Here is a 27,841-nt window from a genome sequence, read left to right as displayed (position 1 = left end):
TGGAATTTCACTTGAAATTTGAATTTAATTTTAATACCACAGATCTTTGAAAGTACTCCCTGGTCCATAAGCTGTCTCCATGCTATTGATGGGCAGCAGTATTGCTTCAGCTTTTACAACCAGGGTACTTGGGTACAAGATTTCTTGATTCCATGCAGAACATATGTTCCTGGACTTCTTCAAAGTGCTGGCAGTGGGCTGTGCAAACTGCAGGAAAGTGGTGGAAAAAAATCCAGTAAAATGTAATTGTAATCTTACTGGGAAATACTTAAATATTTCTGGTGAACTAACAGAACTAACTTGTGGATAGAAGAAGTTACATTGAGCAGCATTTACTATGCATGCCTTGTTCAGTCGTGTTTGTACTGCATTTGAGTTTTATAAGACTCAAAAACAAAGACATATTTTCTCTGTTTTTGTTGCTGTATTGCCTGGAGTCTGACTACCATGGAAGTTAATTTTATATTGTCAGGGTTTCTTGTATGTAATACGTGTGTTGTAAGCTTTAGGGGATATTTTAATGCTTTATAAAAATTTTTGTATAGCATATAATGCAGCTTGTTCACTTTTTTGATTTTTATGATCCATTTCTGGAATGGACTGTCCAGAAGGCATAGATTGGGCTTGTACCTTCTGAAGGGGATGAGTTAAGTATAATCACATGCATGTCACTGGACTTACCTCATTCATGTTTGTAGTGCTAAAAGAGAGCATGTGATAATTTTTATGTGGGTCATGAGAGTAAGGACTGGCAATGATTTGCAACAGTAACAAGAGAAAAACAACAGAGTAAAAGCAAAACAAAACAAACTGAAATTGATACTTTAGCCCTGACAGGACTAAAAATAGTAGATGTTCTTTTTCTTTGTAGTTTGTAGCTGGTATGGGTGCTCTGGTGCCAGCCTAGAATGACTCCACACTGGGTCCTGGCTGTAAGGAAGGGAAATTTTGTTGTTCTATTAATATTTTACTAGCTCTTTCTAGGAGCTTCTACTCCCTTACCTCTCTCAGGTCTGAGTCAGCAAGTATAGAGAGTAATGAACACTGAGAGAGGACTTAGAGTGTGTGCTGTATGAAATTATTGCAGGGTGTAGGAATCTAATATATGAACTTTCCAGGGATATGCACCTATACTGAAAAATTACCAAGTTCACAATAACTGATCTCATAGGAACCTATCCAGCCCCATATTCATTGAAAAGAAAACAGAATCACAGAATCAACTAGATTAGATGAGACCTTTTAAATCATCAAATCCAATCTGTGACCTAACACCACCTTGTCACCTAGACTGTGGCATTGACTGCCACATCGGGTGTTTCCTGAAATACCTCCAAGGGTGGTGATTCCATCACCTCCATGGGCAGCCCATTCCCATGCTCAGTCACCCTTCCTGTGAAAAACTTCTTCCTGATGTCCAGCTTAAGCCTGCCCTGGTGCAGTTTAAGTCTCTGTCCTCTTGTCCTATTGCTAATTGCTGGGAGAAGAGACTGACCTTCACCTGGCTACAACCTCTTTTCAGGTTTACTGCTATGTAGTGTTAGCTGCTAAAAGGAGATAAAACTGTATTTAATATACCAGAGGAGTGTCTTAAAATGCCATAGTTTCTGTTTTACAGAGTGGTTATTTTGCAAGGATTTCTCTTTGGGTTTTTAAAATATATTTTGGTAAAGGAATGGGCTTAGAGCACTCCTCTTGGTGCTGACTAGGGTATTCTCAAAAGGTATCAAGAGGATACTTAGCACCCTTTATAGACTGGAAGTTGTCAAAATTGCTTCAGATGCTCCAGCTGTTCCGTATTCTGTATCTTGCAGAATAAATCATTTTGGATAGGACAGACTTCTGCAATGAATCTGACTGATTCTTTATTTGCCTATTCTTGGCTTTCATTCAAGGGGTAATTTTCTGGAGGACTTTATTTTCTAAATGAATGTTATTTTTCCAGGAATCAAGAAAGTCACTGCATGAGGTTTTGTTAGTGGATGCTTTGGATATGACTGTGTTGTGTCATGGTATATGTGTTGCAACCAAAATATTGTCCAAACCCCATATTTGGGAGACACCAGTGTAATGAAAGATACCAGAATACAATTATTCTTGCCAAAAGCAGGCTTTAGTTTCATTTTGTCTGTTTTAAGAAACTTCATTCCTATGTCTCTCTGTCCTAAAACAATTTCGGAAACACAAGAATCAGACATAGAAAAGAATTTGTCTGTATTTTGCTACATTTTATTGTAGTGGATTTTTTTACTCATGTATTTAAGCATTTTTATACCAAGTTTTTCATTAAATGAGTAGTAACTTGAGAGTTGCCTCATATAAATAGTGAGTATTTGTAGTACAAGTTGTGTCGTTTAGTGGGTTTTTTTGACTAACTTAATTTGAGATTGGCTTGTATATATACGGTTTTTTAAATCAAGCCAACTTTGGACATCAGCTTCAGTGAAACTGGTTTGTCAGGGTCCACACTGGCAGTATGTAGCTTCAAAAGTTATTTTGAATCAGTTGAGACATAATAACTGTCAGTGGTGCAGACCACTGGATTTTGTACTAAAATTGTAAAGGGGCAAGTGCACATGTCCTCCTGACTGGTGGCCAGTGTTGAACAGTTGCTACATAAACAAATTTGATTAACAGATAAATTGTTAAGCTAAGATGCACCAGGTATGTCTGTTGCTTCCTTTTGCTTGTCTTTTGAATTACCTTGCATGTGCTGCTGATTAGGAATATAGGTACAGCTTCCTTAGCTTGGTTGAGTCACAGGAAATTGCTGTGTGCCTGACCCTGGGTTAGGAATATCTCTGGGATATCTCTTAGACCCTTTTATCTCAGTTATCTCCAATTGGTCTTCAATTTCAGTGGTTTGTTTGTTTTGGGGTTGTTTTTTTCAGAAGGTGCAACATCTGCAAGTGAACAAGTTTTTATGCTGGTTTCCTATAAATTATGAATAAATGTTGTTTAGAATAGAGAGAAAATGTCTGATTGTTTAGAAAACACTCTTTCTTATCCTCTTTGCTGTCCACAACATGCAGGATATGTCAACAACATTCGAATATTATTAAATATTCTTTACTTTTGTAAATAGTTTAATTCCATTGCATATTATCATAAAAATTATTCTGTCAATTGCAAGTTTTTGTTTGACAGTGGGCTGTTCACATTTCCAGTAGATAGTTAGTTGCAATTAAGGGCATTTTTCCTAGGGTGATTTATTTTGTTTGTTTGCTTGTTTCTTTATTTTGGGGTTTTTCTATGTGGGTTTTTTTGCCTTTTTTAAAAATTTTATTTTTAATTTTTCTCTAGATATGTTTCTTCTGTTTCAGTCTGCTTTTTGCATGCACTCAGTTGTTACTTATAATTTGGAAGAGAGGTTGTGTTGCTTATTTTTTTATGCCAGCAACTCTTGACATCAAATGGCAGCTCTTTTGTTTCCCCTCCCACGACATTTCTTGACCCTGAGCTTCTGTTGAAGTGATTAACTGCAAAATGGTATTTTTGGATATTTAAGCTGTCCTGAAGCTTTGCTGTGGAAATCTCATGGATACAGAAGAAATCCTTTTTTCTCTAAGTGCTGTTTTAGGCTGTTGCAGGCTCAAGCAATTGAGGATTGGTTCAAGTTAGACTTACGTAGACATTTATTTAACTATATGGTTTTCTTAAAACAGTGTTACAAGTAGAAAATCACAATGACAGGTGAGTGGTAATTTGAGAGATGATAAGCATGTTTGAGTTCTATGTGCTTTGAGGGGACAGCTGACAATTTACATGTCTGTGACCCACATGGAAATCCGTTGGTGTTGCAATTCCTGGGGATGCTGATTAAATAGCTTGCACTGACTTGCAGCATACAGAGTGACAAATTGTTTCTGATGACCCCAGAGTAGCTCTTGAGGTGAGTGGAAGTACTGTTTCAATCTGAAACGATTTCTAAGTTGTTGCAGGCCTGTGCGATGGTTCAGATGGTTCAGATGAAGTCAGAGACCTGTGCTGGGGTTGATGTGATCTGAGTCTGGGACCATTCATCTCCTGGAGGCCGTTTTCCACAGGAGTATTCAAAGCTGAGCATGGGGGCTGCAGTCTCTGGCTGGGTCCCCAAACAACCCGGCTCACTCATGGTGGCAATGGAATTTGGAACAATGTGTTTTGTGTTTTTAAGAGGGCAGTAAGATGCTCTATAGAACTAGATAGGCCCTACTTTACTTCCCTTTTTTGTTGTTGTTGTTTTTTAGTCATTAATTTTAAACTGGCTGCATGTGAGTTGTGTAAGGGTCTGGAGAACAAGATTTCTCTGAAAACAGAGCTGAAGAAAAGGGAAAATATATCTTAACTTGGATGCAAGCATCAAAATCAGTCTTTTTAATTCTAATTAAACAACTAAGACTGTAAAAGTTATTTCATATTTACCTACTTCCACTCACTAAGGTGCTGATAGAGAAAGTTTCCTTTTTAAGAGGACAGTAAAAACAGTCACAGGGAAACATTCAGATGTGTTAATGTTATCTGGAGGCTGCAGAGGAGCCCAGAGACAGCTTCAACATTAATGCTTTCTCTTATACTCAGTTAATTGTACTCACACACCAGGGAGATGAGGCCAGCAAGGGCAAACACAGAGCTGTGCTTCTGACCCAACTGCCTCCAAACTGCCCTGTTTATATTTTTAAATGTTTAATCTGTTGCAATCCAGCCACTGGGGAAGAATCCTAGTTGCAAATACATGTTTGTTTATTAGACTAATGTTTAGAGAATCTGCATTCTGCATAATTTCTATTTAGGAAAGACAGCTCCACAGGGAAACTGGGTGTGTTGCACACAAGAGGGGCCCCCCATGGGTGTACCTCCTTGGCAAAATAGGGCCTGGCCTTTGGATGTCATTCAAGGGGAGCAGTGCCACACACTTACCCACTTATCTTTTGCCTCTGGTTGCTTATTTTTTTTACTCCAAAACTCCTGAAAATTGAGGTGCCTAGTGGCTAAATGGTGGAGACAAGGGAGAAAAAAAGTTGTGTTATGATATACATGACTGACCAAATAGCTGTGGATTTTGTGTATTGGGCACCTGATTTACCAGTAGCCACATCAAAAATAAGCATGGGTGGTAAAATCCCTTGAGCTGTTGTAGGAGAAGTGAGGCAGTTCTTGGTAGACACCAGAAGATGAGATGCAGTTGCTTATACCAAGTTGCTCTTGGAAGGTGGGATAACCAAAAGACAGGCATGCAGGCTGGGCAGGTGGCAGCCTTTTAGTGAAAGCTGAGGCACTCTGCAAATTGTTATCTGGTAGAGGGAGCATAGGAGAGATGAGTAGATTGTTCTGGAAACTTGCTAAAATCAACTAGTTGTTGCACCTTTGAGCGGATGAGTGACATTTACTGAGAGGTTATCTTTTCCTCTTGGAAGGATTGTACAGCTGAGAAAGAGTCATGCATACCTATGTGAAATTAGAGGGGGGGAAAGGTGCAGAAATCACTTCTTGTCTAATTTTGTAACAACTCTAATTTTAGTAATGTTAGATGCATTTGAGGCAAACCTTTGAAACATGAAGGCTTATACGTAGTGATTGGTGGGTTTCCATCTTTGTGAACTGTATACTTTTAATCTCCTAAACCAAGGAAAAGGTTTTTTACTTCCCTGTAATATGTCTCTGTGTGCTGAGGGTGCTGTGTGTGGTATAAGTATGGAGCAACAGATGGCTACAATTTGGAGATGTTGAATTCCTCTTCCTTTTGGATGTTGCCTTGCTGTTACCCCTGTAAGAGTTTGTGAGAGCCCTAAAGGCAAATGCAGGATACCACTCAAAATGACCACACATTTTGGAGTTCTGCTCTTAACTTTTGAGTTCTCAGTTGTTTTTGTATTTGTACCAAAGTCTTCATTGTAAAGTCATCTCTCCAAGCCAGTGTCTCATCTGTCCTGTGCAGAAGTGCAGAAGTTGGCAGTAATGTGGTTTCTGGCACTGTGCTCTGAGTGGTTTACTGTGTTCCCATTGCAGACCAATTCCCTGTAAGTGCTATAATTCTGGAAGGAGTCCTGCAATTTTTCACTGACTGGGAATAAAGTTCAGTCCTCCTAGGATCAACAAGCGTTCTGTTTTTACTTGATGTATTTGAAACCTGCAGTAAGAAATCTCCTGCCTTTTCACTCGTGTGATTCTGTGCTATACTGTGAGAAGCAGGATATTCACTGCCTGTTACAGCTGTTAGTGAGATGAATGTGAAGTAACAGCACTAACAGGGTGCCTGACTCAAGAAATTCAGGGCGAGTGACACTTGATTCTGTAGCAACATTGGCATCAGCTGTCAGCTCTGGTGATATGGTCATTGCCTTGAAACTGTGACCCGAGCTCCCTTTTTGAGCAACGAAGAACCTGCAAGCCCACTTCAAAGACCAGGGCAGCTGCTTTGTTTGCCTTTTAAAAATCTGTATTTCTGCCTTTTTGCTTGGTCAATGTTTAGAACCATTTAAAAAGTAAATGTGACATGGGGACTGAGATCCTGCAGCTAGAGCTCCTCTATAATTACATATTCAAGCACAGCCACACAAAGGAAAATGAGAGTCCCTTTTCCTTTATGTACCATATTTCAGCTTTCCCTTAGGTTTAAATTGGCGTTTTGGGCTATGCTCGCTTGAGCCACTGAAGAGCTTATCAGAAAAGGAAGGAAACAGGGGGAGGGAAAGAAAGATAGATTTCCAAATGACAAGCGTTTGAATAGTCAGAGTTCAATCCCTAAAACAAAAAGTGGAATCTTTTTTTTTTCTAAATAATGTGCTTTACAGTCTCACCTCTCATCTTGAGAAACATAAAAGAGCAAGTAAAAGAGACGACCCAAATCACAGAGTCCTTTGAAAGGAGAAATTCAGCTGTTTTGAACACTTACAATCAAAGGAAGTGGTTTCCCTAATTACATGAACTATGTGAAAGCTCTCAGAATAGCTCTTCCACCCCAGGATTCCTTGCACTTTAGAAGTTTGCATAAAAGCTCACATGGAGAATCAGATGCAAAGTGTTTGATTCAAATTTTATTAGGCAGAAGTGAGCATACATTCCTATCTCTGGGTTTGACAGCTGCTTGGGTTTGGACCACAAGCCTGGGTTTGATGGATTTCAGTCCTATACTTAAATCTTTCACTCTTCAGGTTCTCTGGTGAGACACCCCTATCGAGAAAAGTAGAATTGAAAAAATGGAGAAAGGATAGAGGGATTTCTTTGTGAGCTTTCAGTTGAGAATTCTTCACCCTGATTAGGCTGTTCATTGTTGTGAAAACCCCTCCGTGTACACAGCTTTTATGAGGAATTTTGCTTCTTCACATTTTAAAGAAACTGTGTATCTTAAAATATACATTTGGAAGAATTGCAATCTGAATTCTAAACCTTTAGTATTGTTCTAGCACCACCATTTACTTCAATCCATCAAAATTCTGAATTCAGTTGGGACTTTGAACAAAAAAGCAATATTTTCAAAAGACTATTACACCTTGTGGTTTCTTTTTGTACATACACAATAATAAAGGGATGTTAGTCTAAACTAAACAGTGAGGACACATGAAAAGATGCAGGACACTTCTAAAGGCTTAAGATCTCTTGCACTGTCCCTGAGGATACAATATGGACTAATTAATGGTTTAAATATTTAAAAATAATATTTGCAAGGTTTACAGTAATATACAAGACCATCACACTTGCTCCGCACAATAGTGACCTCAAAATTGTCTCATTCTCCCCTCAGAGCTAACTACAGTAATTATATCCAGATTTGGATAGACAGAGATAATTGCTAAAATCGACCTTGAGGAGAGATCTAAAAACTCTTCAAAGTGCAACAATCCAAACTCAAGAAGGAAAAAAGGCAGGAGGATTATGGCAGCCTTCTGCATGTATGGAATTGGCCAAATCCTCTTTTATAATAACACTGCCAGTCACGAGATACTGCTAACTCTTCTTGAAGAGAAGAGGAATGTTTCTCTAGGTCCTTTTTCTCCTGCCAATACTGTTTTGTTTTTCTCCCTCTCTTCCCAGGCAGAAGGAAGGACTTTACCTGGAATAAGGGAATTCAGGTAGTCTGCTAGAAGTAAATACCCTCAGGAGGCCAGTGGTGTTGCAAGCAAAATGCTCAGCACAGTAACAGCACATCTAGAAAGGGAAGGGAAATGTTGCATAGCCATATAGCTGTGACAGAGTGGGAAAGTGTTCTTGTTGTGTCTTCTAGAGACTTGTGTCTCAGGCAGCAAAACTACCAGAGGATGGTTTCCTTGGTTGAAGAAGAATTCTTGAAGTCATTCCAGCCTTGCTTGACCTGAAAGTGGCTTGGAAAATCACGTGCTTGTGTCTGATTCTTGGTAAGAGTCAGTTTCTTAGGCAAGGGTTTGGGTATGTCTGGCACTGGAAAATGGGAAGCTGTGGTATATGTGATGCTGTTGTTCTTCAACACCAAAGGACCTATTGCAGATTTGAATGTACTTTGTGCCACCAAAACATCACAGAGTTCTGGGCCCTGGGTCCAGCTTGTGAGCTCAGTTCATTGTACTGAACTTTGCTAATCTAATCCTTGTCATGCTTGGAGCATAAATCAGTTAGTAGCTATGCAAAGACTACAGGCATTGCTGGAATAGGAAGAGATGCAAATTCTCTCTGCTGCACTCAGATTCAGATTGGAATTGTCATTAGCTGCAGCATAATGCCTTCTTTTCAGCTCTTTAGGTAGCCCAGGAGAAAGGTTTTGTTGGACTCTGCATGTGACCCTGGTCCTGAAAGTTCCTGTGGTCTCATATATATACAGTTCTGCTTCCTCTTTGCTTCATTTATGGCAGGTCCTCGGCAAGCACAGTGCAAGGTGATGGAGGAATTAGTGCAGGTCAGTGGTTTTGTAACCACAGAGTAGATGATCTTCATTTTGTAACTGGCCTTTTAAATGTTATTCATTCCCCATTAAGTATGTGTGATGTTCCTCTCGTATTAGTACAGACATGGGTGGTGGTTACAGTACCTCTGCATGTTCTTCCCTAATTTGGGGAAGGAACTGGCTAGAGATATTGTTGTTTCAATGGAGAAGAGCAATGAGAAAAGAGACTTTTGACTTAATTTGACATCCTGTAGTGGTACAAGACCCCTGTGAGTTCTCTGCTCCTTGTAGGTCTGCAGGACTCAAAGCAACTGCCTTTGTAGGTCAGGCTGCAGTCTCACTCTTCTAGATAGGTTCTTCTGGATTTCCACTTTCTGCAGAGTTCAGAAATACTGGTATTCAAGTTATTAACTTCCTAAAAATATATTTTGAGGCTGCCTATTTGTATTCCTGTATAGCAAGGATTAGAAATGAAATGGTTGTTACTGCCATATCTGTGTAAGCCAAGAGCTATAAAGACAGATAAGATAGGGAGTTCTGTGTACAAGAAATTCATCACAGAAGAGTAAGGGAAAAGCTGAAGTTACATGTCAGAAATATGTAGTAGAGTAATACTAATAAATGTTGATGTATGACACTAAAAACATTTTTAAAATATTGCTGGGTTTTCTCCAAGGTTTTTATCTTAGCCATTGTTTTACTTGAAATTTTTTAGTTCTAATGGAAAAAAGATTGAGCTACCATAAAGGCAGCATGAAGAATCCCAAGAGAAAATAAACAGAGTCCATGTTTCATGAAGATGAAAGCTTAAAATTTGATGAGTTTTGTCTGGTTTTGGTGGTGGTGGTGGTGGTGGTGGTGTTTTTTTTTTACCATTGCTACCCAATAGAAGTAGCATTTGAACCAAGTTTCTAAGTAAAATACAATTTTCAGTCTTTGATGAAGAAGAGTGACTTTTCTGAAAAGCAGGTAGAATTCACCATGATTCATGCTGGATCTTTTGGACAGTTTCACATAAAACCATGATGTGTGTCATTCAGATAATGGTGGCAGCTAATTGTCCTGAACATCTCAGATTTGTGAGGTTGTGCTTTGGGATCAGTAAAAGTCACAGAAAAATGACTCTCATTCATTTCAGCAGAGTACCAACATCTGTAGTTGGCAACTACTTTGCTTTCTTTTTATGGCTGCTGGTCACAGCTGTAATTTCTGTTTTGAAAGCTTTTTTAAGTTAGGTGGAGTCCAGGTAGGGAACTATTCATACCTTTTCTGCAGGGGCAGCTCAGTTTTGAGCGACAGCTGGGGAGAGCCTTGTGCAGAGCTCTAGCAGCCCATGTGGAAAACAAAACCTTCTGGTGTGCTGTTAACATATAACATCTTATGAAGTGGTTATTTTTTCATAAGGGTGAGCTCAAACTGCCTGGGTGAGTTACATTTTCAGGAATTATAACATTTACTAGAGTTCCAATAAGATGGATTCCCAACAAGTGTTGTCCCTGTCATTATCTATAGTAGGCTTGATTTATCCATTCTAAGACAGGTTTTAAGTGAGTGTTCACTGATAACATGCTGGGTTTTTTTTTTCCTGTGGTTAAATTACAGTTTTCATGGTTAAGATGGAAAAATACTTCATTGTAAAGATCATAGCTGCTTTAGAGGAGTGGATCAGGATGCAAAAGTACAGCTGTTGCTGTCTCTGTTGCAGTCTATGCTAATTGTTTAGCAAAAGCCACTGTACAATGAGATTTGACTTGTTCTAGATTGTCTTATCAAGATTCCTTACAAGTACCCTGCAGAGCTCAGGAAAATCACTGCTCTAGTTACAAATGTATGGCCATGACTCCTTGAGGGTGGATTAGTTTTGCTCATCACTTTCATACCAAAATGCCTTTCCAACGAGGTGCTCATGAAACCTACAGTGACTTTGATCTCAGAAATAATCTCCTTGGATATTTTTCCCTTTCTTGGGTCTGGAATTATCCCTGTTTTGCCATGATATCTTCTCACCTGGGGAGTACGCCAGGAGTCAAAGTTTCAAGTTTTGTTATTCTGTTGTATTTTAGGAATGTTGAGGATTTTGTTACTGTTCTCCACAGTCAAAGCCAGTTTGCCTTCAAAGTGATTGTCAGTAACTTGGAAAATTTCCCAACATTGAAAAGAGAAATTATGATTGCTGAAAATAAAGAGCTCTGTGGGAGCTCAGGTATTTCAGCCCTGCTGTTTAGTCCACTCATCTATTGTTTCTACTCAGCTGCTGGTGTTGCTTTGCAGCTGGAGGCAGCTCAGTACTCCAAATCTGCCTGAATTAAAAATAACAAATATTGCAGATATTGCTCATTTCTAAACTCTTACACCAGTACAAATATGCTTGTTCATGCTTGTTTTGAATGGTTTTGCTTTATATGAATAACAGTAGTGAAATCCAAACTAAACTTGTTCTTGACAGATCTGCCTTTATCAGATACCTTTTATTAAATGCTCATACAATCTCATATTGTATGCTGCAAAATGTAACAGTCCTTTGGGTGTATTTCTACTTGAAATCTATTTGAAAAATGAGTTATTTTTCCATAAACTTTGTTTATGTATTTTGTTTATTTGGATTTTTTTGTAAATGGCAGTGCAAATGTAACATAGAATTTTTTCAAGCTTACTAACCATTCTCTAAGGATTTTCTGCAGAAAGTGCCTCTGCTTAGTTCTGTCAATCTGTTAGCAGCCTCTTGTCTCACAGCACATTTTTAACCCTCCTCATGAGGGAAACACCATGATCCTGCAATATCTTAGTTAGTGCTGCATGGGCTCCACGTGGTCATTGCACTGATGGAGGCCAGAGGAAGGATTGAGCCATTTAGCTTGATCTCATTCCCTCTTACTGCACAAGGCAGAGGGTCTGCTGCCACATCACAAGGACAAAGCCCCTGTGATTTTTAGAGGGACCAGCCTGCTTTTCATGGGCTGAGCAAGCCATTGCAGTGTTTTAACAGACACATTCTGAATTTCCTAGCTAGTACTTTTAATCTTCTAGCCTTCAAATTATCCATAACATACCAATTTCTGTGCCAAGGTTGCTATAAAGAAATATACTAGAGTATAAAACTCAGTTTTCTTTTCAAATGGTCAATATCCAATACATTTCACTACTGACAAATCCTATGGTATTACATGATGCAAATTCATTTTTTACGTAAATTTCATAAGATGGGATGAGTCTAGAACAGAATAAAATAAATTTATGTCCATATTCCTTATCTGTGCTATATTGGTACTATATATGATAGTTTAACAGAAATGAGCTCTCTTAGTAATGTGCTTTTTTCTTTCTTTAAGATTGTAACCTTAGAATCAAAACAAGGTATTTAAAGCGTGTGTTTCTATCACAGTTATCTCCAAAAGTGAGATTTTTTTGGTGATGTACACCAGTGGATTTAAAATTATGGTAAAATGATTGCAGAGTAATAGGAATTTATTAGTTTCCTGTACATTTCCACTTTTAGTCTCTGGGATTTGTAACAATGTAGGACATAATTTTGGATGCAGATTTGATGCTTTGAAAGATTTGCAAATCTTTCAACGATGTACAAATTTTGTACATCATTGTAGATGTACTTATGAGAATTTAATTCTGTTATTTACAGAAATGCTGGTGACATCAATCTGAGAATGTAATTTAACTCTTTTCTCTGTGGTTTAAGAAACAGGATACTGTTTTCTAATAGAGCCTGAGTATAGAGGCTGTGTTGTAAGGCGTAAATGCTGACAGTTTTAACATGTAAATGGCCTGTAGAAACCAACTTTTTTTTGGGATAAGTTATCATCTAAATGAATACTAGAAAAGAAGCCCAAGCTCACACAGTTTTAAGTGCCATGCCAACCATAGTTTTAAAACAATGATTGCCTGTGGGAAGAGGTGGTAGCACATGTGTGCCGGGAATGTGCCCATCGAAGCACTTGGTAACTGCTTATTTGCGGGTAAAACATCTCATTGAGGATTCTTTGGCTTTGCCATGTCCATGTGATTTTCCTCTCACATTGTTAGTATTAAAGACTGTTTAATAGGTTTTACAAAAATTCTCTGAACTGGACAATCAGTATCCTTTGCCTGTTATTTGGGCCCCCAAAGCACAAAATTCTTGTTTATTTTTTTTTCTGTAGAAAACTTTATGACAACAGATGAATCAGTAGGCAAAGTCCTAAATTTCTATTTTGTAGCTGCATAATTTTCTTTTCTGTGTTCAAAACTGTGATAATTACTTAACACCATTGCTATATAATTCTTGGTAATAATTTTATGTTTCTGAAATTCTCTAAGTATCCCTTTATTGCATATTGAGAAGATAATTTGTTAGTTATGACAGATGCTGACTGTGTTTTTATTTAATCTGTAAAATGATATTTTGGGCTTGTTCACCTAGAGAAACTGATGATATAGAGGTGTCATCCTTTATTAGACATCAGTGAATTCAGAGGAAAGGATTCATGAGACACTGGAAATGAACGTAGACTGGATATATTTCTGAGCAGGAGTCTAGAAATAAAGGTGTGGGATTTATATGTGTTAGCATTCTGTATCTTTTTTGTATGTGGTTTTCACTACTAGAAATTATTTTACTGAAGCATCAGCTGGCCGCTTCCAGCTGCCCTTGCATTAGACTGTAAAATCCCTTGAGAGTAGCTAAGTTGCAGCTCTCCCAAGAACATGACAAAGGTCAAAGCCTTTAAAATGCTACAAGACTTAGGAAAAAAAATCTTTCCAAAGCTGCCTTAAGTGTGTCTAAATATCTCCTTAATGAACATGGCAAACAGTTCTCTGGAAAATTAAATAGCCAAACTTTTGCACAGTGTAATAATATATATTTTAAGGCAGTTAAGGAAGTTGTATTAACGAGATTAAATCGCTAACCATGTACAACTCTGTAATTTTGCATGGAGTGAAGGTGCCACTTGATGTGTGGTTCCCTGATTTACTAATAGGTGACGCAATGGTCTCATAAGGGGCTGCAGCTATTTCCTGTGTTAATCCTAAAACAGTGTGCTCAGACCACGGTGGAAAGATACTTCACTTTCCAGTCAGCTGCTCCAAAGGCACCTGGAAGAAGTGGTGGTTGAGTTGCTTTGGGCTCAGTTTGTCTGGACCCATGCAAAAAAAGCCTTTTGATACTGAAGAACTCTGTGAACAGATGTCCTTTTACAGTTCCAGCTGTGCTGCTGGAGCAGACTGCCCAAACCCTTGATCACTTCTCTTCACTTACAAGTGTGAGCGTAACAAATTTCTAATATATTTCCAAGGAGAACCTGAGTAACTAAAATATGCTGAGTTGTTTGGTCTTTGCTAACTTTAACTGCCTTGGGATAGGGAGCTCTAACAAGAGCAGCTGCAGCTGCTCTGAGTAGCTGGCAAGCACCAACACAGCTGTTGCAAAGTGCCTCCATCCACATCCTTGCTGTCTTTGCGGCTGCAATTAAAGATCTGACGATGGGGCCTTGTCTGATTCCCAAGTAATGCCAGCTCAGCATCAGGTGGCCACTGCCCACATCTGCAGTCAGCACTGACCTTGAAGACCTCATCAGAGCTGAACTGCACTTGCTGTCTTTGCTGCACTGGTACAAGGGAGAGCAAAAACAAGTGAGGGCTTGGGTCATCCTGGTGAGCTCAGGCTTGCAGGTCTCATAACGAGACCATGCTGTCCAGGCAGCTTGCTTTGTCCCCTCATCTGCTGCTGGCTGTGGTTAGAATTTGTGTTTGTGATTTCTGTGCAGCTATTGCTGAACACAGACAAGACCTGGAGGAGGACCTTGTTTTTACCTGCTGAAGCACCTGAAGTATGGTTATTCATGCATGGTTGTTTGTACTACAAGGTTAAGAGCAGTACAAGTGGGTCTACAAGCAGCTCTAGGGTAATGTCAGTCTTAGATGATGTAACTGTCATTTTCACATATGTCAGTAAGTAGAGATTAAACAGGCATAAAACCAAATTACCTGTTAAACACTGTGATCCATACCATGGTTCAGAGGACACAATTACACTGTTTGTACACTTAGGGATTACCTGAATTACAAACTCTTACATTGTGATTGTTTTATGAATTGACTTGATTTACAGTAAGCCAGTAAGTGAGAATTAAATGAAAAAGTTTTCAATGTAATTTGTTCTGACCTTGAATTTTGTGGTATTTGAATTATGTAAGCAGTGGATTAGGTTTGTTTAGAAATCTGAATCCCTTTGCCTTCAAGAAATGGTGTGTCGTCTGTAATCCCTTCAGCAGGACTCAAGAGAGGGACATAATTTCATCCATACCTGTGATATAAGTGCAGTATGAACAATTTTAGCATAGTTTGATGGTCAGCAACAGGCTGTTACTAAGTTTATCATGGTACTAAGCATAATATTCAACTCTGCTGCAGTTACCTTGTGTGTCTGTGTCTCTATGCTATGTCCAGGGAGTTTGTATTAATGTGTTTGGATGTCTTTCATTCAGCTGAACTCCACTAGTTCTGCTTCAAACCAACCTTAAAAAAAATTCTGTCTTTCACACAAAAAACTAATGCAATGAAGTAGTTGAATACTTGTTGCTTGTCATCACTATTTAGGAATTGGTGCTCATTTAGCTTGCATAAGATGGATAGCAGCTTTACTGAGGGAAGAGAGTCGTGCCCAAGCCATCGAGGGCTGACTTCTTCAACAGCTTGTAGATAGGTAGATGCATGACAGAATTTTCTTCCAAGCATTTAGGAATTTTGGATTAAAGTACAGTTTTGATGCTTAAAGGTGATTCTAAATATTCTTGTTAGTGTCTAAGAGACCTTTGAAATACCAGTCTTTACCCACCACTTTGTAATTTGCTATCTGAAAGTAATTTTCGTTGAAATACGGCACCTTCTTGTCAAAGATAGTACAAAAGCTTCAAAGATATGGACTGGCTTGCATGTGGTTCTCACTGTAAGGAATAAGAGTCTAAATTGGCTAATACAGTTCACAGCTGATCACAGCAACAGAAGAGAACAAAACATGAAAGGAATAGTCTAGAATCGCTAGTGCGAACAACAGCATAGTGATTAAAAGTATTTAGAGAGGATTTCTTTGTGATATAATGGTCCTTAGGAAAAGTTAGAAATTTTTTTACCCCACAATTCTTCATTGTCATATCTGTGGGCAATTAGAAGGTGCTTCTCTGGATTTCTTAGATGGAAGCTTGCTTTGGTATCTGTTAAATCCCAGATTAGAGTATGAACATCAATGTGAAGGTGATGGTATTAGCTGTGGTCGATACAACATTTTTTTGTAGTTCTGCAATGTGATCTTTGTGTATATAACATAAATAAGATAGCCTTAAAAATATTTTATTGCATTTCCAAGTGATAAAACCACCGTGTGTCTGTGCCTGTTGCAGTGAAGTACTCATCTGCTTGGCCTGATACTCATATTTTGATTGCAGTCCCTGTCATGGTAGCACTGGGTGATGGGTTGTTCTGGGGTTTGCTGCAGTGCAGCCCCTCCTGTTGTCCACTGACTCTGATGGACTTTTACTGGATCCAGCAGCATCTTGTATGAGATGGAGAACAGTCACTGGGTTCTGCACATAGTTGTGGTGGGATAGGGAGCTATGGAACTTGGATTTGTTAATCACAGGGCATTTTTAATCATTCTCTGAAAAGATTCACCAAGTACTTGTTTTATAGCCAGGACCTAAATATATTATGCTATTAGAAAATTGAATATGAGACCCATCAATTTAATTCTGACCTATTGAAGTACTTGTGTTGTAAACACCACAGCAGATGGTGTGCTCATAGCTTTGAAGACATGGTGCGTTTTGAGTACTTCACAAGAAGATGGTTTTATTCCATTCCTTCTACCAAGGTATTAAGGAAAAGGTGGATTAGATAGTTTTTGTAACTGTTTGTACTATTCCCATCCCATATCAGAACATTCAGCTAGGCAGTCAAGGAGAGTGAGGTCTCCTGGTAATCTGGCAGTAATGCTGGTAGGAATTAGAGAATTGAATGCCCAATTGAATATTTCCTAAGGAATATACAAAGATAATACAAAAGTTTCTGACATGGAGATTTGAACAACTCAGTGGTCACCTGCATCCTCCAGCCTAGGGGGAAGGAGGTTGAAGGTACAAGTCCTGCTTCTGCTGCTGCAGGAGTTCCTTGTCTTGGGAGATTGGTGGGGCTGCAGTTGTAGGGCAGAGCTCCTTCTGCTGGCAGATCCCTTGACTGGCTGAGTCTTGAGCATTGCTGTTTACCTGCAGGCCAATCTTTTCACATTTGCTTAGATATCTGCCATTTAAATTATTTTGTGGCCTTTTGGATTAACTGAAAACAGGAAGACTATAGCAGTTTTTATGCAGAAACCCATAGTACATCAGCTACTATTATTCTAATAAATTTAGAGCTATAGCAAACCAATATTTGTTTGGCCTATGTTTTATAGATGGTACCATGATACATGTGCTTATGTGCATAATTACAGATAAAGGCATTAGATGACTCAATTTTTTGCTGTTGTTGTTGCTTAAAGACTTTTTTTAGTAACTTCAACACAGTTTTGAAGACCTTTAGCCAATGCTCAGATATTTACACATATGCAATTAAATCTTAACCGTAGCTTTGAACTTAACTTGGGTTACACTAACTCTTCATGCTGCTTAGCCTGCTCAGCGAGAAAAACAGTATTACCATCAAGTGAGTAATCTTTTTTCACAATACCAGAAAATTAACTTTTAAAATGTATGCTGTTTTCAGCAAATCATACTGCAGACTGACTTACCTACAAGTCTACAAAATAAATTAATTGGCAGCTTTCTGAGAACATGTGTGAAGACTCACCTGTGGGCAAACAGCAACACTCCTGCTGCAAGTCAAGGGATCTGTGAAGGGATCTGTCAGATACTCTTGATAAGTTCTGAGGCATTAATTGTGATCTTATTTTTGTTAGATGCTCTTGCCTGGCACAGAGTTAACATAATCTCATAATCTTAAAGCATTACTGTGAAGAAAAATATAAAGTAGTACATATCTGTATTTGCATAATATCTATATTTGTATAAAAACATGTGTCTAAAATCTGTTATATATTTGTTTTGATACACTGCAGAGGTGAAACTGTTGAGACACCTTCCCAGAAATACCTGACCTTTTTTCTCAAAAGCTACAGGGCTTATACGTGTTAATTTCTGTGAATACAGTCTCATTGTCTCGCAGTCTCTTGCTCAAACCCAGCAGCATTCTTCAAGTGGAATTTGAAGGTTTTGTACATCTTTCCAGAATTGCCAAACATCTGTAGTCTGCTTTGAGGAGCAGTTTAAACTGCTTTGCTGGGTATTTGGCAATCTCAAGCATGCTTGCTCTGTGTATTTAATCAGACTCCACAGCGCATGCCTAGAAATTCCACATTTCCAGTAAACATTGGATGGAGCTATGTGTGCATGGAATGCTGTAACAGCCTGGAGTGCTGGACTCGCTGAACCCATGGTACTTTGTGCATAAACACAAATTCTGGATTGGACTGCTGCTGCTCTGCCAAAAATCCCAGATCTTTCTTGCAACAAAGTTTTCCAAGATCTTCAATTTTTCCAAAGGCTTAACTTCCTACATCAGTGCCTTAGCCATGAAAGAATAGTCTCACATTTATTTTTCCCACCTTCCCACCCCCCCAAACATACAAAGCATTCATCTGCCGAACTCTCGCTAGGTTTTCAAATGCCAAGGATTTGTGAGCAGTCTTTCCTAGATATGTGTGTGCTTAGATATATATATATGTATATTATATGCTGTATGTGTGTATACCCAGTGGCGTATGAAATAAGTTATTATGATAAATGACCCATTCTGAATTGTCTAACTTGTTTGTTTATTTGTTTGTTTTCAACAGGCAGAAATACTCAGTGTGCTCAGTCACAAAAACATCATTCAGTTCTATGGAGCTGTCATTGAACCTCCAAATTATGGCATTGTTACAGGTAAGGATTTTTGTCTGACCTTTTTCTCCACTCTGTAAAGCTACAATGTTACTAGGTTATCTTCAGTGTTACCTCAATTGCAGTGTTTTGCTAATTGTTCTGGTCTTTTTTAAATGTTAAGAGTGCTTGGCACTACCTGCCTCAATGTAATTGGGAGTGCTAGAGGTGGGAACCAGGCTGGGAGCATAGCTGGAGGCAGCATGAGGCAGGTGAGGCCTAGGGTGTTCTTAGTGCACAAATACAGGACTCCTTTAACAGTACCTTTCACTGTGTTCTTGTACCCTGTTTGGAGAATTGCTTTCCCATTCTAATTGGTGTGTCACAAAAGTAGAGGTTTCCATGGTATGAAGTTCTGGCTGGTTCTGTTCTGGAGGGAAGGTGGGCTGGGTATCTGCTCAGACCAAAGCCGCCCCATGAGTTCTGCCTGCACTTAAAAGTAGGAGAATTTGCATTGTGAAGTTCACAGTGGGAAGAGTTTGAAATAGAGTCAAGGGTTAATAAGGCATTGTAAGACAACTCCCTTTGTACATGGAAAACTAGGTTTTGTTTGTTTTGATATTCCTAGAATTATGCAGAAGTTGCTTTTTGTGGTATTGTCGGGGTATTTTGTTGGTGGTTGTTTTTTTTCTGTCACCGTTTTAAGCTTCCTGCTCTTATCTTGGGAGATGGTCCAGATAAAGAATTTTCTCCCTTTTCTGTATGGCACAAACTACATAAGATAGGAGTAGAAAGTAAACTGAAAGCAATTTCCCAACTGCTCAAACAAATGTTTGGAGAGATAAAACTCATGAAAGTGTGGATTAGGAGGCATGTTTTGGCGTGTCTGTAACTTTCAAAGCTCAGTGTGAAGAGTAGTCTTTTGCATGTGGCACAATCTAACACCAATTTGAGTCCCTGCTGGTCAGGTTTTTGTTGATTGGTGGTCAGAAATTGTGAAAATTCAGTTATTTCTACCTGCCACTTAAGACTTCTGCTTATCACAGCAGGTGACAGTGTAATCTGAAATGCAGCATGTTTCAGGGCGTGGGGAGCTTTGCTTACTCCAGCCTACTGGAGGTCATGGTGTGGCAGACAGCATTCCAGAGGTGCATGGAGTGACCACAGTCTGCACCACTTAGAAATGCACTGATGATGTCATATAGACAGGAATTTGAATCCCTTCTGGAAACAATAAAATTAATAGAAAGCTAATAAATCAAGCGATGTAATTTTACTATCCTTTTTAATATAAGTGTAAACCAGCAAGCAGAGTAGTAAAGGTGAGGTGTAATCCATGACCTGGGATGATGTCCAGATCAGAAGACCTCAGCTTGATCGCACCAAAGATCAGTGTTTGGAGGATGTATGACCTGCTTACCAGTCACAGGACAGACAGCAACTAAAGTAATTCACTGTGCTGTTGAGAATGGGGACTCTTTAACTGCCTGTGAGATAGAGACTACAGTGTGTAGTTCAACAGCTTTGTTCCACAGGGAACTCTGATCACACCTGGTTGAAAAAGAAAGAGGTTTGGGGATTTTTTAACAAACTGTTGATTCTCTGTGCAACTTCTGAGGAGACTGGAGTCCTGTGGATTGGAATGGAGGCAAGGCTCCCTTTCCCCACACCATTTTCAAATGAGAGAATGGTTACTGATAAAAGAAATGTTGCTTACACTTCAAATGTCTTTTAGAGGGATTTTCACTTTGTGGTTTTTCTGGATGGCCTTCAGTGTTGCAGACAATCCTGTGTTTAGTTAGAGATTTGTTTCTTGAGAGAGAAAATCCCAAATAAGAAGAAATCCTGAGAAATTAATGTTTCTTCAGAGTGACGGAGATGAGAGCATTCAGCCAAGTACTGGCATGTACTGAGCATTAACTGCATCTAATGTCTCATGTAGGATTGTTGAAGAGTTCTCTGAGAAGGGCTACAGCTGGAGTTAAAAAATGTTTTCCTCCTAGGATGTATGTCAGTGTTCCAGCTCATCCTGCTGCCTGGTGAGCTGCTGTCATGGATCCCATCATTCTAGATGGTACTGGCCATCTCTGTCAGCAGCAGTCTCAATATGTAGCTTTCAGATATGGCTTTTGGCCACAGCTGCCTCATCCCAAAAAGTTCTCAGAGCTTGTGCCCCCAATGCACAGAACCATATGTCTGCCACAGCATCACGGGGTGGGCCCAGTAATGCAATCAGAGCTTTTCTTTCTAAAGCAAATATTTCTTTTTCATTATTTGCAAAACATTGTCCCTGCAATAGGCTTTCCAAATCCACAAGCTCCTAGTAAATATCTGTGGCACAGTAAGTATATGGAAGAAATACTGACAGTGGGGCTTTGTTGATTGAAGCTTCCTTGCCTCTGTTCACACAAAGTGGCAAAGGGCTGAAGGAGCTGAGCTGTCCCCTGACCCTGATGGATCCAATTATGCATTGTAAAGGCATGCAAAGCATGCAGGCAACCTGTTCCTGAAGAATCCATTTATAAGACAGATGATGACATCATGGGTAAAAAAAGCTTCTGTTTTAATTGTGGAAATGTGCGGGTCAGCAGCTTACTCCTCTGTTGGTGACATCAGAAGCAACATGTCTGTCCTTTCAGTGGGAGGTTGTACAGCAGGGATCCAAAGCTAACTTGCCACTTGAGTGTTTACTTTCACAGGACTTGCTATTTTCTCCCTCTTTCATTTAGCACTGGAGTCTTCCCATCTGACCTGCCACATTCTAGGCTGCAGATTCAGTTTGGTCTCAGTTTCTTTCCCCACGCAGTGATCTCCCAGTGTTTTTTGGGTTTTTTTTGGTTAGGAACAATGGAAATTTTTGTATGCATTTACACTATCATGTATCAATCATTGATTAATATTGTTATTAAAAAAAATCAGATACATTTGATGTATTCTTAAAAGCAATGATTTTGTGGCTGCTTTGAAATAAAATGAAGATTTTGAGTCTTCTAAATAGGTTCTAAATTCTGCCTGAGAAGCACATTGAATAGCCTTGGGAGAGAGGGACAAAAGGCTTAAGTTGCTCCTTGTATCCCCCTACACTGGGTGGCATCTGCCTGCCCTGTCACTGCAAACAGATAAAAGAAAATGTATCAGCTGTTTCATCTTACAAACCTCCTGTTGTGTTTTTGGTGAAACAAATTCTAAATAAGATAAAACTTATTCCTATTAATATTTCATAATAATAAATACTGAGCAGAAGAGCTACAGGCTTTAAACTGCTGTAGATGACCTGCAGCACAAGAAAATCTGTCCTGCTTATCACAGGGTTAGCCTTCTGGTTTCATCCTTCTGTTTTTTCATGAACAAATTATTTGATCTGCTGTTTTGTTTCTCCATGGGGAAATAGGAAACTTTCTATTTGCAAACTCTTTCTTTGTAACAAAATTTTATATATTTAGCATGTGGCTTTACTTTAAAAAAATAAATAAAAATTACGTTTTGATATGGGGCATAATTTATACACAGTACTGCTTACAGTGGGGAATATCCTCTGATTTTGGAAACAATAAAATGAATCTAATACCACCAAACTCATCTGTTAATTGTTCTTTGATTAAATGTGGTTAATTCACTGTTTAAAAAAGTAAGAATTTTAGTTTATATGAAAGTGGTACTGTAGAGATTTGAGTTGTCTCCAGTTTCACACCTAAATATGTGTAGGGCTGACTAACTTGTTTTTCCTGCTTAAAGCCCCACAACTCTGACAGTCAGACTGGATTCCATCTGCCACAGTTCCAAACACCAGTGGGCCCCAAATGCCCTTGTTTGTACCCCAGAATTCTGCTGTGGGATTCTGTAGGTATAGTTATGGGAAATAAGGAGAAACATCTGCTTGTCCTGACCAAGGAGCTTGCACAGCCTTTTACTCTGGAATTTAAACTGCTTTGCCTGATCTTTCTTGATGCTGGACCTTTCTAATGCCTTTTCATTTTAATGTCTGTTTTTCTATATGATTGCCCTTTTTAATTTGTTTTTTTTTTTTCATTTTTTGTTAGTTGTAGCTTATGTCTGCATTGGGATAATCAGATAAACTCTCTTACTCTACTGGTAATAGTATTAGGCTGTTGAACCCAAATTCTTTGTCATTAAGCCAGAGGACTGCTTTCTGGAACTGGCAGAGTTTCTATTATGTCTTTCAAGTTAGGTGCAATGTTTTTATGTATCTTGGTTTGTTTGGTTTTTTTTTTTTTTAAACAGAGTATGCTTCTGCTGGCTCACTGTTTGATTACATTAATAGTAACAAAAGTGAAGAGATGGATATGGATCATATCATGACCTGGGCCACTGACATAGCTAAAGGTAAGCAAGAAGAGTAGCATATACTGCCCTACACAGCCAGCAAATGTACAGCTTCCTTAGTCAGGAAAGCTTTCCTAGTTTTCCTTATTGAGATGGTAAGAAAGCCAGTCAAACATATATAAATGAAAAAAGCAAAACCCATTCACTGTTCTTTTCAATATGTTCCTTGTTTATTATGAATCCAAAAATATTCTGGAGTGAAAATGGCTTCTGTGAGCCAGTTCTGGTGTGCCCCTAAGTCCCAAGAGGATAATTTGCTGATGTAGTGTAATTATGAGGTAAAGTGCATAATTGCCCTTACATTTCATTTGATTTGGGGCATTTAAGGAAGCTAAGGACTTATTCTCAGCAAACATACTGAAACTCTTCATATAATAATGTAGAATAAGCTGTTCCATCCTTTGTGTTCTCTGTGACTGACCACACAAGAATTAGTGTAAACTAATGAAAAAAAAGTAAATTCATATCTGGCTTAATTGTGTAGACACCTCCTTAACTATATAGTTAGAGAAAATAACTACATATGATATTAAAAACCATTAGCATATCCAGATAGATGCTTTGAGAGATAAGTGAGCTTTGGTTAGTGCTTTTTACTCAAAGTAGATTGTGGGAAGCTTCTCCTTCAGCACGTCAGTATGGCACACAGGTATGGCAACTTGTAATGAGTACAACTAGTGGGAACCAGGAATCATGACTGCAGAAACGGGATGGCCCTGCTCAGCCTGTCTAACTAGATTGTTCCTTTGTTTTCTGTAGGAATGCACTATTTACACATGGAAGCTCCAGTCAAAGTTATCCACAGGGACCTGAAGTCCAGGAATGGTAAAGTAGCAATACTCTGAAACGATCTACATTTACTGTTACCCATTAATGTGGCATTTAAATCTGTGCCTGAGTTTTGTGAACAAGCAGAATGCCTAACTAATGCCATGGTTGTCATCAAAGCTGCACTTGTTGAGGCACAGAAAAGTTGTTGTCTTGTTCCCTCCTCCCCATCCTGAGCCTGTCTGAAGTTCATTACAGACCTGGCATCATCTAGAGCACTGTGGAGGACTCTTTCAACTTGTGTCTTGCTGGTCATGATTGGCCAAGAAAGCTGATGAAGCTTTCAGATACTGCCTGGGCACTCCTTACTTCTTTTTTCTATTTGGAAAGGTTGAGTACCAGGAAAGGCTGGCAGACACCAGACACTCAACAAGACACAATAGACTGGATAAGGCTTATTATTTCTTATCAGAAAATCATGTCTTTGTTGTAGCTTTTTTTGAGGTTTGACAGATATTCAAGCTTTTGAGTCATACACATTCAGTGTGGAGTCTGTACTTAGCAGTTGACAGTAATTTCTGAAATTTGCTGAACATTGCCTTTTAGATGAAACTTCTACCACTAGTGGTGGGATAGGAGAGGCACAGATTTCAATGATGTATAATAGTCAAGAAACACGTAGGTCTCACCTCGGTTGTAGGTTTTCTATTTTTTATTAGTGACTCTTCCAGAGAGTTTCTTGTTAAACCTAACTGTACTGGGGAGAATGAAGTTCATCTGTGTTGCTGTCTTTTAACTCAGTAGGGCCTGAAAGGTTTTGCATTTGTTCAGAGGCTTATTCAGCAGGTGTTCTGTTAGCTTCCCAATGAAACCAGGACAGGTGTGCACATTCAGATGCTGGCTCACCTTAGGGTCATTTGTCTTATTGAAAAATGAAGTATTTTGCTGTAAAAATGTATTGGACTTGCTTTTTGCATTCTTGTAACCTTTTGTTTTTTCATTTTCAGTTGTTATAGCTGCTGATGGTGTGTTAAAGGTATGAACACTTTAATTATTTGTTGAGAGATGCTGCTGCTTGACTGGATCTTTCTATGTCTGATGAATGAGGTCAATACTCACAATACCAGTTTAATATTTTATTTATTTTTGCCAGATCTGTGATTTTGGTGCCTCAAGATTCCACTCCCATACAACACACATGTCATTAGTGGGCACTTTCCCATGGATGGCCCCAGAAGTTATTCAGAGTCTTCCAGTGTCTGAAACATGTGACACATACTCGTACGGAGTGGTGAGTGCCTCATCTCACTGTGCATTGTGGCAGTTTGTCAGTGAGACAGAACTCATGTGCTGCAACTGCAGCAATTCTAAATAAGAACAACAACAAATGTCACAGTTCCTTCTATGACTGACCCATCATTTATAATTATATGCTTGAAAATGATAGGAAGAACATAGTATCTTGCATGTTTGGTAGCATCTCATTAGATTAGCAGCATGCTAGTGTAGGAAGTGCCACAATTATTCAGCATATGCCCAAAGGCTTTCAGGAGCTACTGAAAGCATCATGAATCTCTGCTTGTGGGACTTTTTTTTGTGGAACTAAAGAGAAAAAGCTTGTCTTGTAATGGGGGGTAACATTAGCATTCCACTTTCCCCAAAATAGAGTGTCACTGATTTTTATTAAAAAGCAACTCCTCTATGCTCAATTGTTTAAAAGACTGCTATCACTATCTGTGAGAATAGACCCCATCTGAAAATACAGAAGCCCAGCACTGCTTTGCTGAAGGGTGAGGAATCAGTTATAGTTCATAAGAGTGTCAGGTTTTCAGATTCAGTAATGTGAATTACTTTACTCTGTCAACAGTTAAACTCTAATTTAGTTTTGCTCTGCAATACAAAGTAGGCTAGAAATAGCCCTACTGGTCACATCAGTTGTGTGCCTAACCCCATAGCCTTCCTCTGGCAGAGGACAGTAAAGAGTATTTGGGGGAAAAGGAAAGGAAGAGGGGCTGTAGTTTCTATGCATATTGGTGCATTAACCATTTTTCTGTTTGGATTCAACAGTGGGTGGCAGAATGAGAAATTCTTCACTACCTGCCAAATATTGTCTCTTTCTCTTTGAGGAATGGGAGGAGGTAGATGTGAGGGAGGCACTGTGATTTAAAGCTAGCACCTATGGCTGTACATAGCTAAGCTGATGTCTCAGTGGAGAGTGACTTAAACTTTTTGCCAAACAGTTGTTTATAGTGAGAAAAGTTTTTGAGACATGATGTGACGTCACTTATCAGTGAAAGTTTGAAAGTTAGCAAGGATCCTATATGGTCAGATTCAAAATCCTTGCTTGCTTAACTGAACTAGGTCACAAAGAGTAAGAGAACATAAGCTAACAAATATAAATATTAATGTAAACTGTTACTGGAAGCAATCACATATTGTCCACAGAAGGGAAACATTCCAGTTTCAAAACAGAACAACAGTGTTCGAGGAAAAATTCCAAACATGGTATTATAGTTCAAACTTCTCACATAGTCATGCTAGTTTGAATTGACTTTAGTAATGTTTTCAAAGTGGGAGAAAGTAAGAAATTGTTTAGTATCTTACCAGGTATTAACAGTGCCTTGGGAACAGTGTGTTGTGAAAAGTTTATTTGACCTCATTGAAAAAGTCAGGTTCTTTGACAGTTCTGTGCTTGGAGGTAAAACTGAACTATCCTCGTTATGAAAACAGTTCCGTGTTACCAGAATATTTTAGCATTGTTATGGCTGTGTAGTGCTACTTTAGAATATCTAGTAATGACCCACAATTTTTTAATACATTATTTTTAAATTGATGTGTTCTACTGTGGCTAGAAGCTTATGAATTCATAAGCACTTAGGAGTAATTATTCTTTTTATAACTCTAGTCTTGGAACAGCATTGTTTTCAGAGGAGATAGATGGGTAGAAATGAAGAATGGCAGTGGCCCAAGTTCTCTGTTTCTGAAATAACTGATATTAGGGGGTTATAACAGCAAGAAATGGCCTGAATATAACATTGAAAGTTGGAATCTCGCTATAATAAGTGTTATAACTACCAGAGAAGTAGCTAGGGGTCTGAAAACAAGAAATCTGAGAAAGGGTGTTTTTGTCTCTTTAAGTTATTATCATCTATAAAAACAAAATGTAAAGAATCTCTTTTTGAAGCATAACACTTGCCAGCAGCTTTTGTGCTAGAGAGACAAATCTGCTTTACTTCAGTTAAAGTCCTCTTAACAAAGAACAGAATCCTTTCAAATGTAAACTAGTAAGATGCTAGGAATAGATATTTCATTTGCAATATTTGTCATCTTTCCCATGGTTTTCTTTAATTTCCTTTCTTTTATTTTTTTATCTGACAGTCTTTTCTTTCTTCAAACCCATCTGTGATTTTAAATGTTCTGCTTAAGCTGTGCGAGAGCTCTTTTCCATGAAGTGTTGAAGTCTTTCTCCAGCCTCATAGGTCTGAGCTGCTTCTCAGCTGAAATGAATTTTCCTTTTTGTGAACAGTTGTATGCATGTTTATAGGTAATGTTTAGATTAGCTTGTCCTGCCCTTCATGGATGGTTAAACAGGCCTATGCATTCTCTGAGATACACAGTCAATAATTTATAATACTGTCATGAAATGCTAAAGCTAAATTTTCAAGGAGAATTTATTACCGCACAAAGAGAGATCTTACACTTTCCTTCAGCCATGCTGTAGTTCCCCTTTCTGATCCATTTCCAAGTCTACTCTAAACAACTAAAACCAAGTGTTACAAGTGATCAACCCTGAAACTGACTTCTATGTCACTGTGTGCTGCTCAAAAATTATTCCTTGCCATCTCTGTCATTCCTTGCTGTCTCTGCCAGATAGGAAAGTGTATGTGGAATGACAGTGTCACTCTAAAAGCTGTTCAAAATCATGAAGACATATGCTCAGAATATATTATCCTGGCAGAGCTGTTTGTAGTGCACCACAGTGTGTGTT

The 27,841-nt window shown here is 38.7% G+C and overlaps 1 protein-coding gene across 2 annotated transcripts in view; it reads left to right on the top strand.

The window, feature by feature from the left end:
- MAP3K20 (mitogen-activated protein kinase kinase kinase 20) overlaps positions 1-27,841 on the top strand; it is a 90,723-nt gene that overhangs the window by 11,024 nt on the left and 51,858 nt on the right. For both annotated transcript variants that reach the window (XM_071434891.1, XM_071434889.1), the window contains 5 exons: positions 18,717-18,804; positions 22,984-23,085; positions 23,845-23,910; positions 24,861-24,889; positions 25,007-25,144. In XM_071434891.1, coding sequence (XP_071290992.1) covers positions 18,717-18,804; positions 22,984-23,085; positions 23,845-23,910; positions 24,861-24,889; positions 25,007-25,144 — 423 coding nt within the window. The remainder of the gene's footprint in view (positions 1-18,716; positions 18,805-22,983; positions 23,086-23,844; positions 23,911-24,860; positions 24,890-25,006; positions 25,145-27,841) is intronic.

Source organism: Agelaius tricolor, unplaced genomic scaffold, assembly GCF_023055355.1.
Source record: "Agelaius tricolor isolate 1412-34295 unplaced genomic scaffold, bAgeTri1.0.p SCAF_10, whole genome shotgun sequence".
NCBI classification, from domain to species: Eukaryota; Metazoa; Chordata; class Aves; order Passeriformes; family Icteridae; genus Agelaius; species Agelaius tricolor.
The sequence above is the reverse complement of the archived record's forward strand: the minus strand, read 5'-3'. Positions and strand labels throughout refer to the sequence as shown.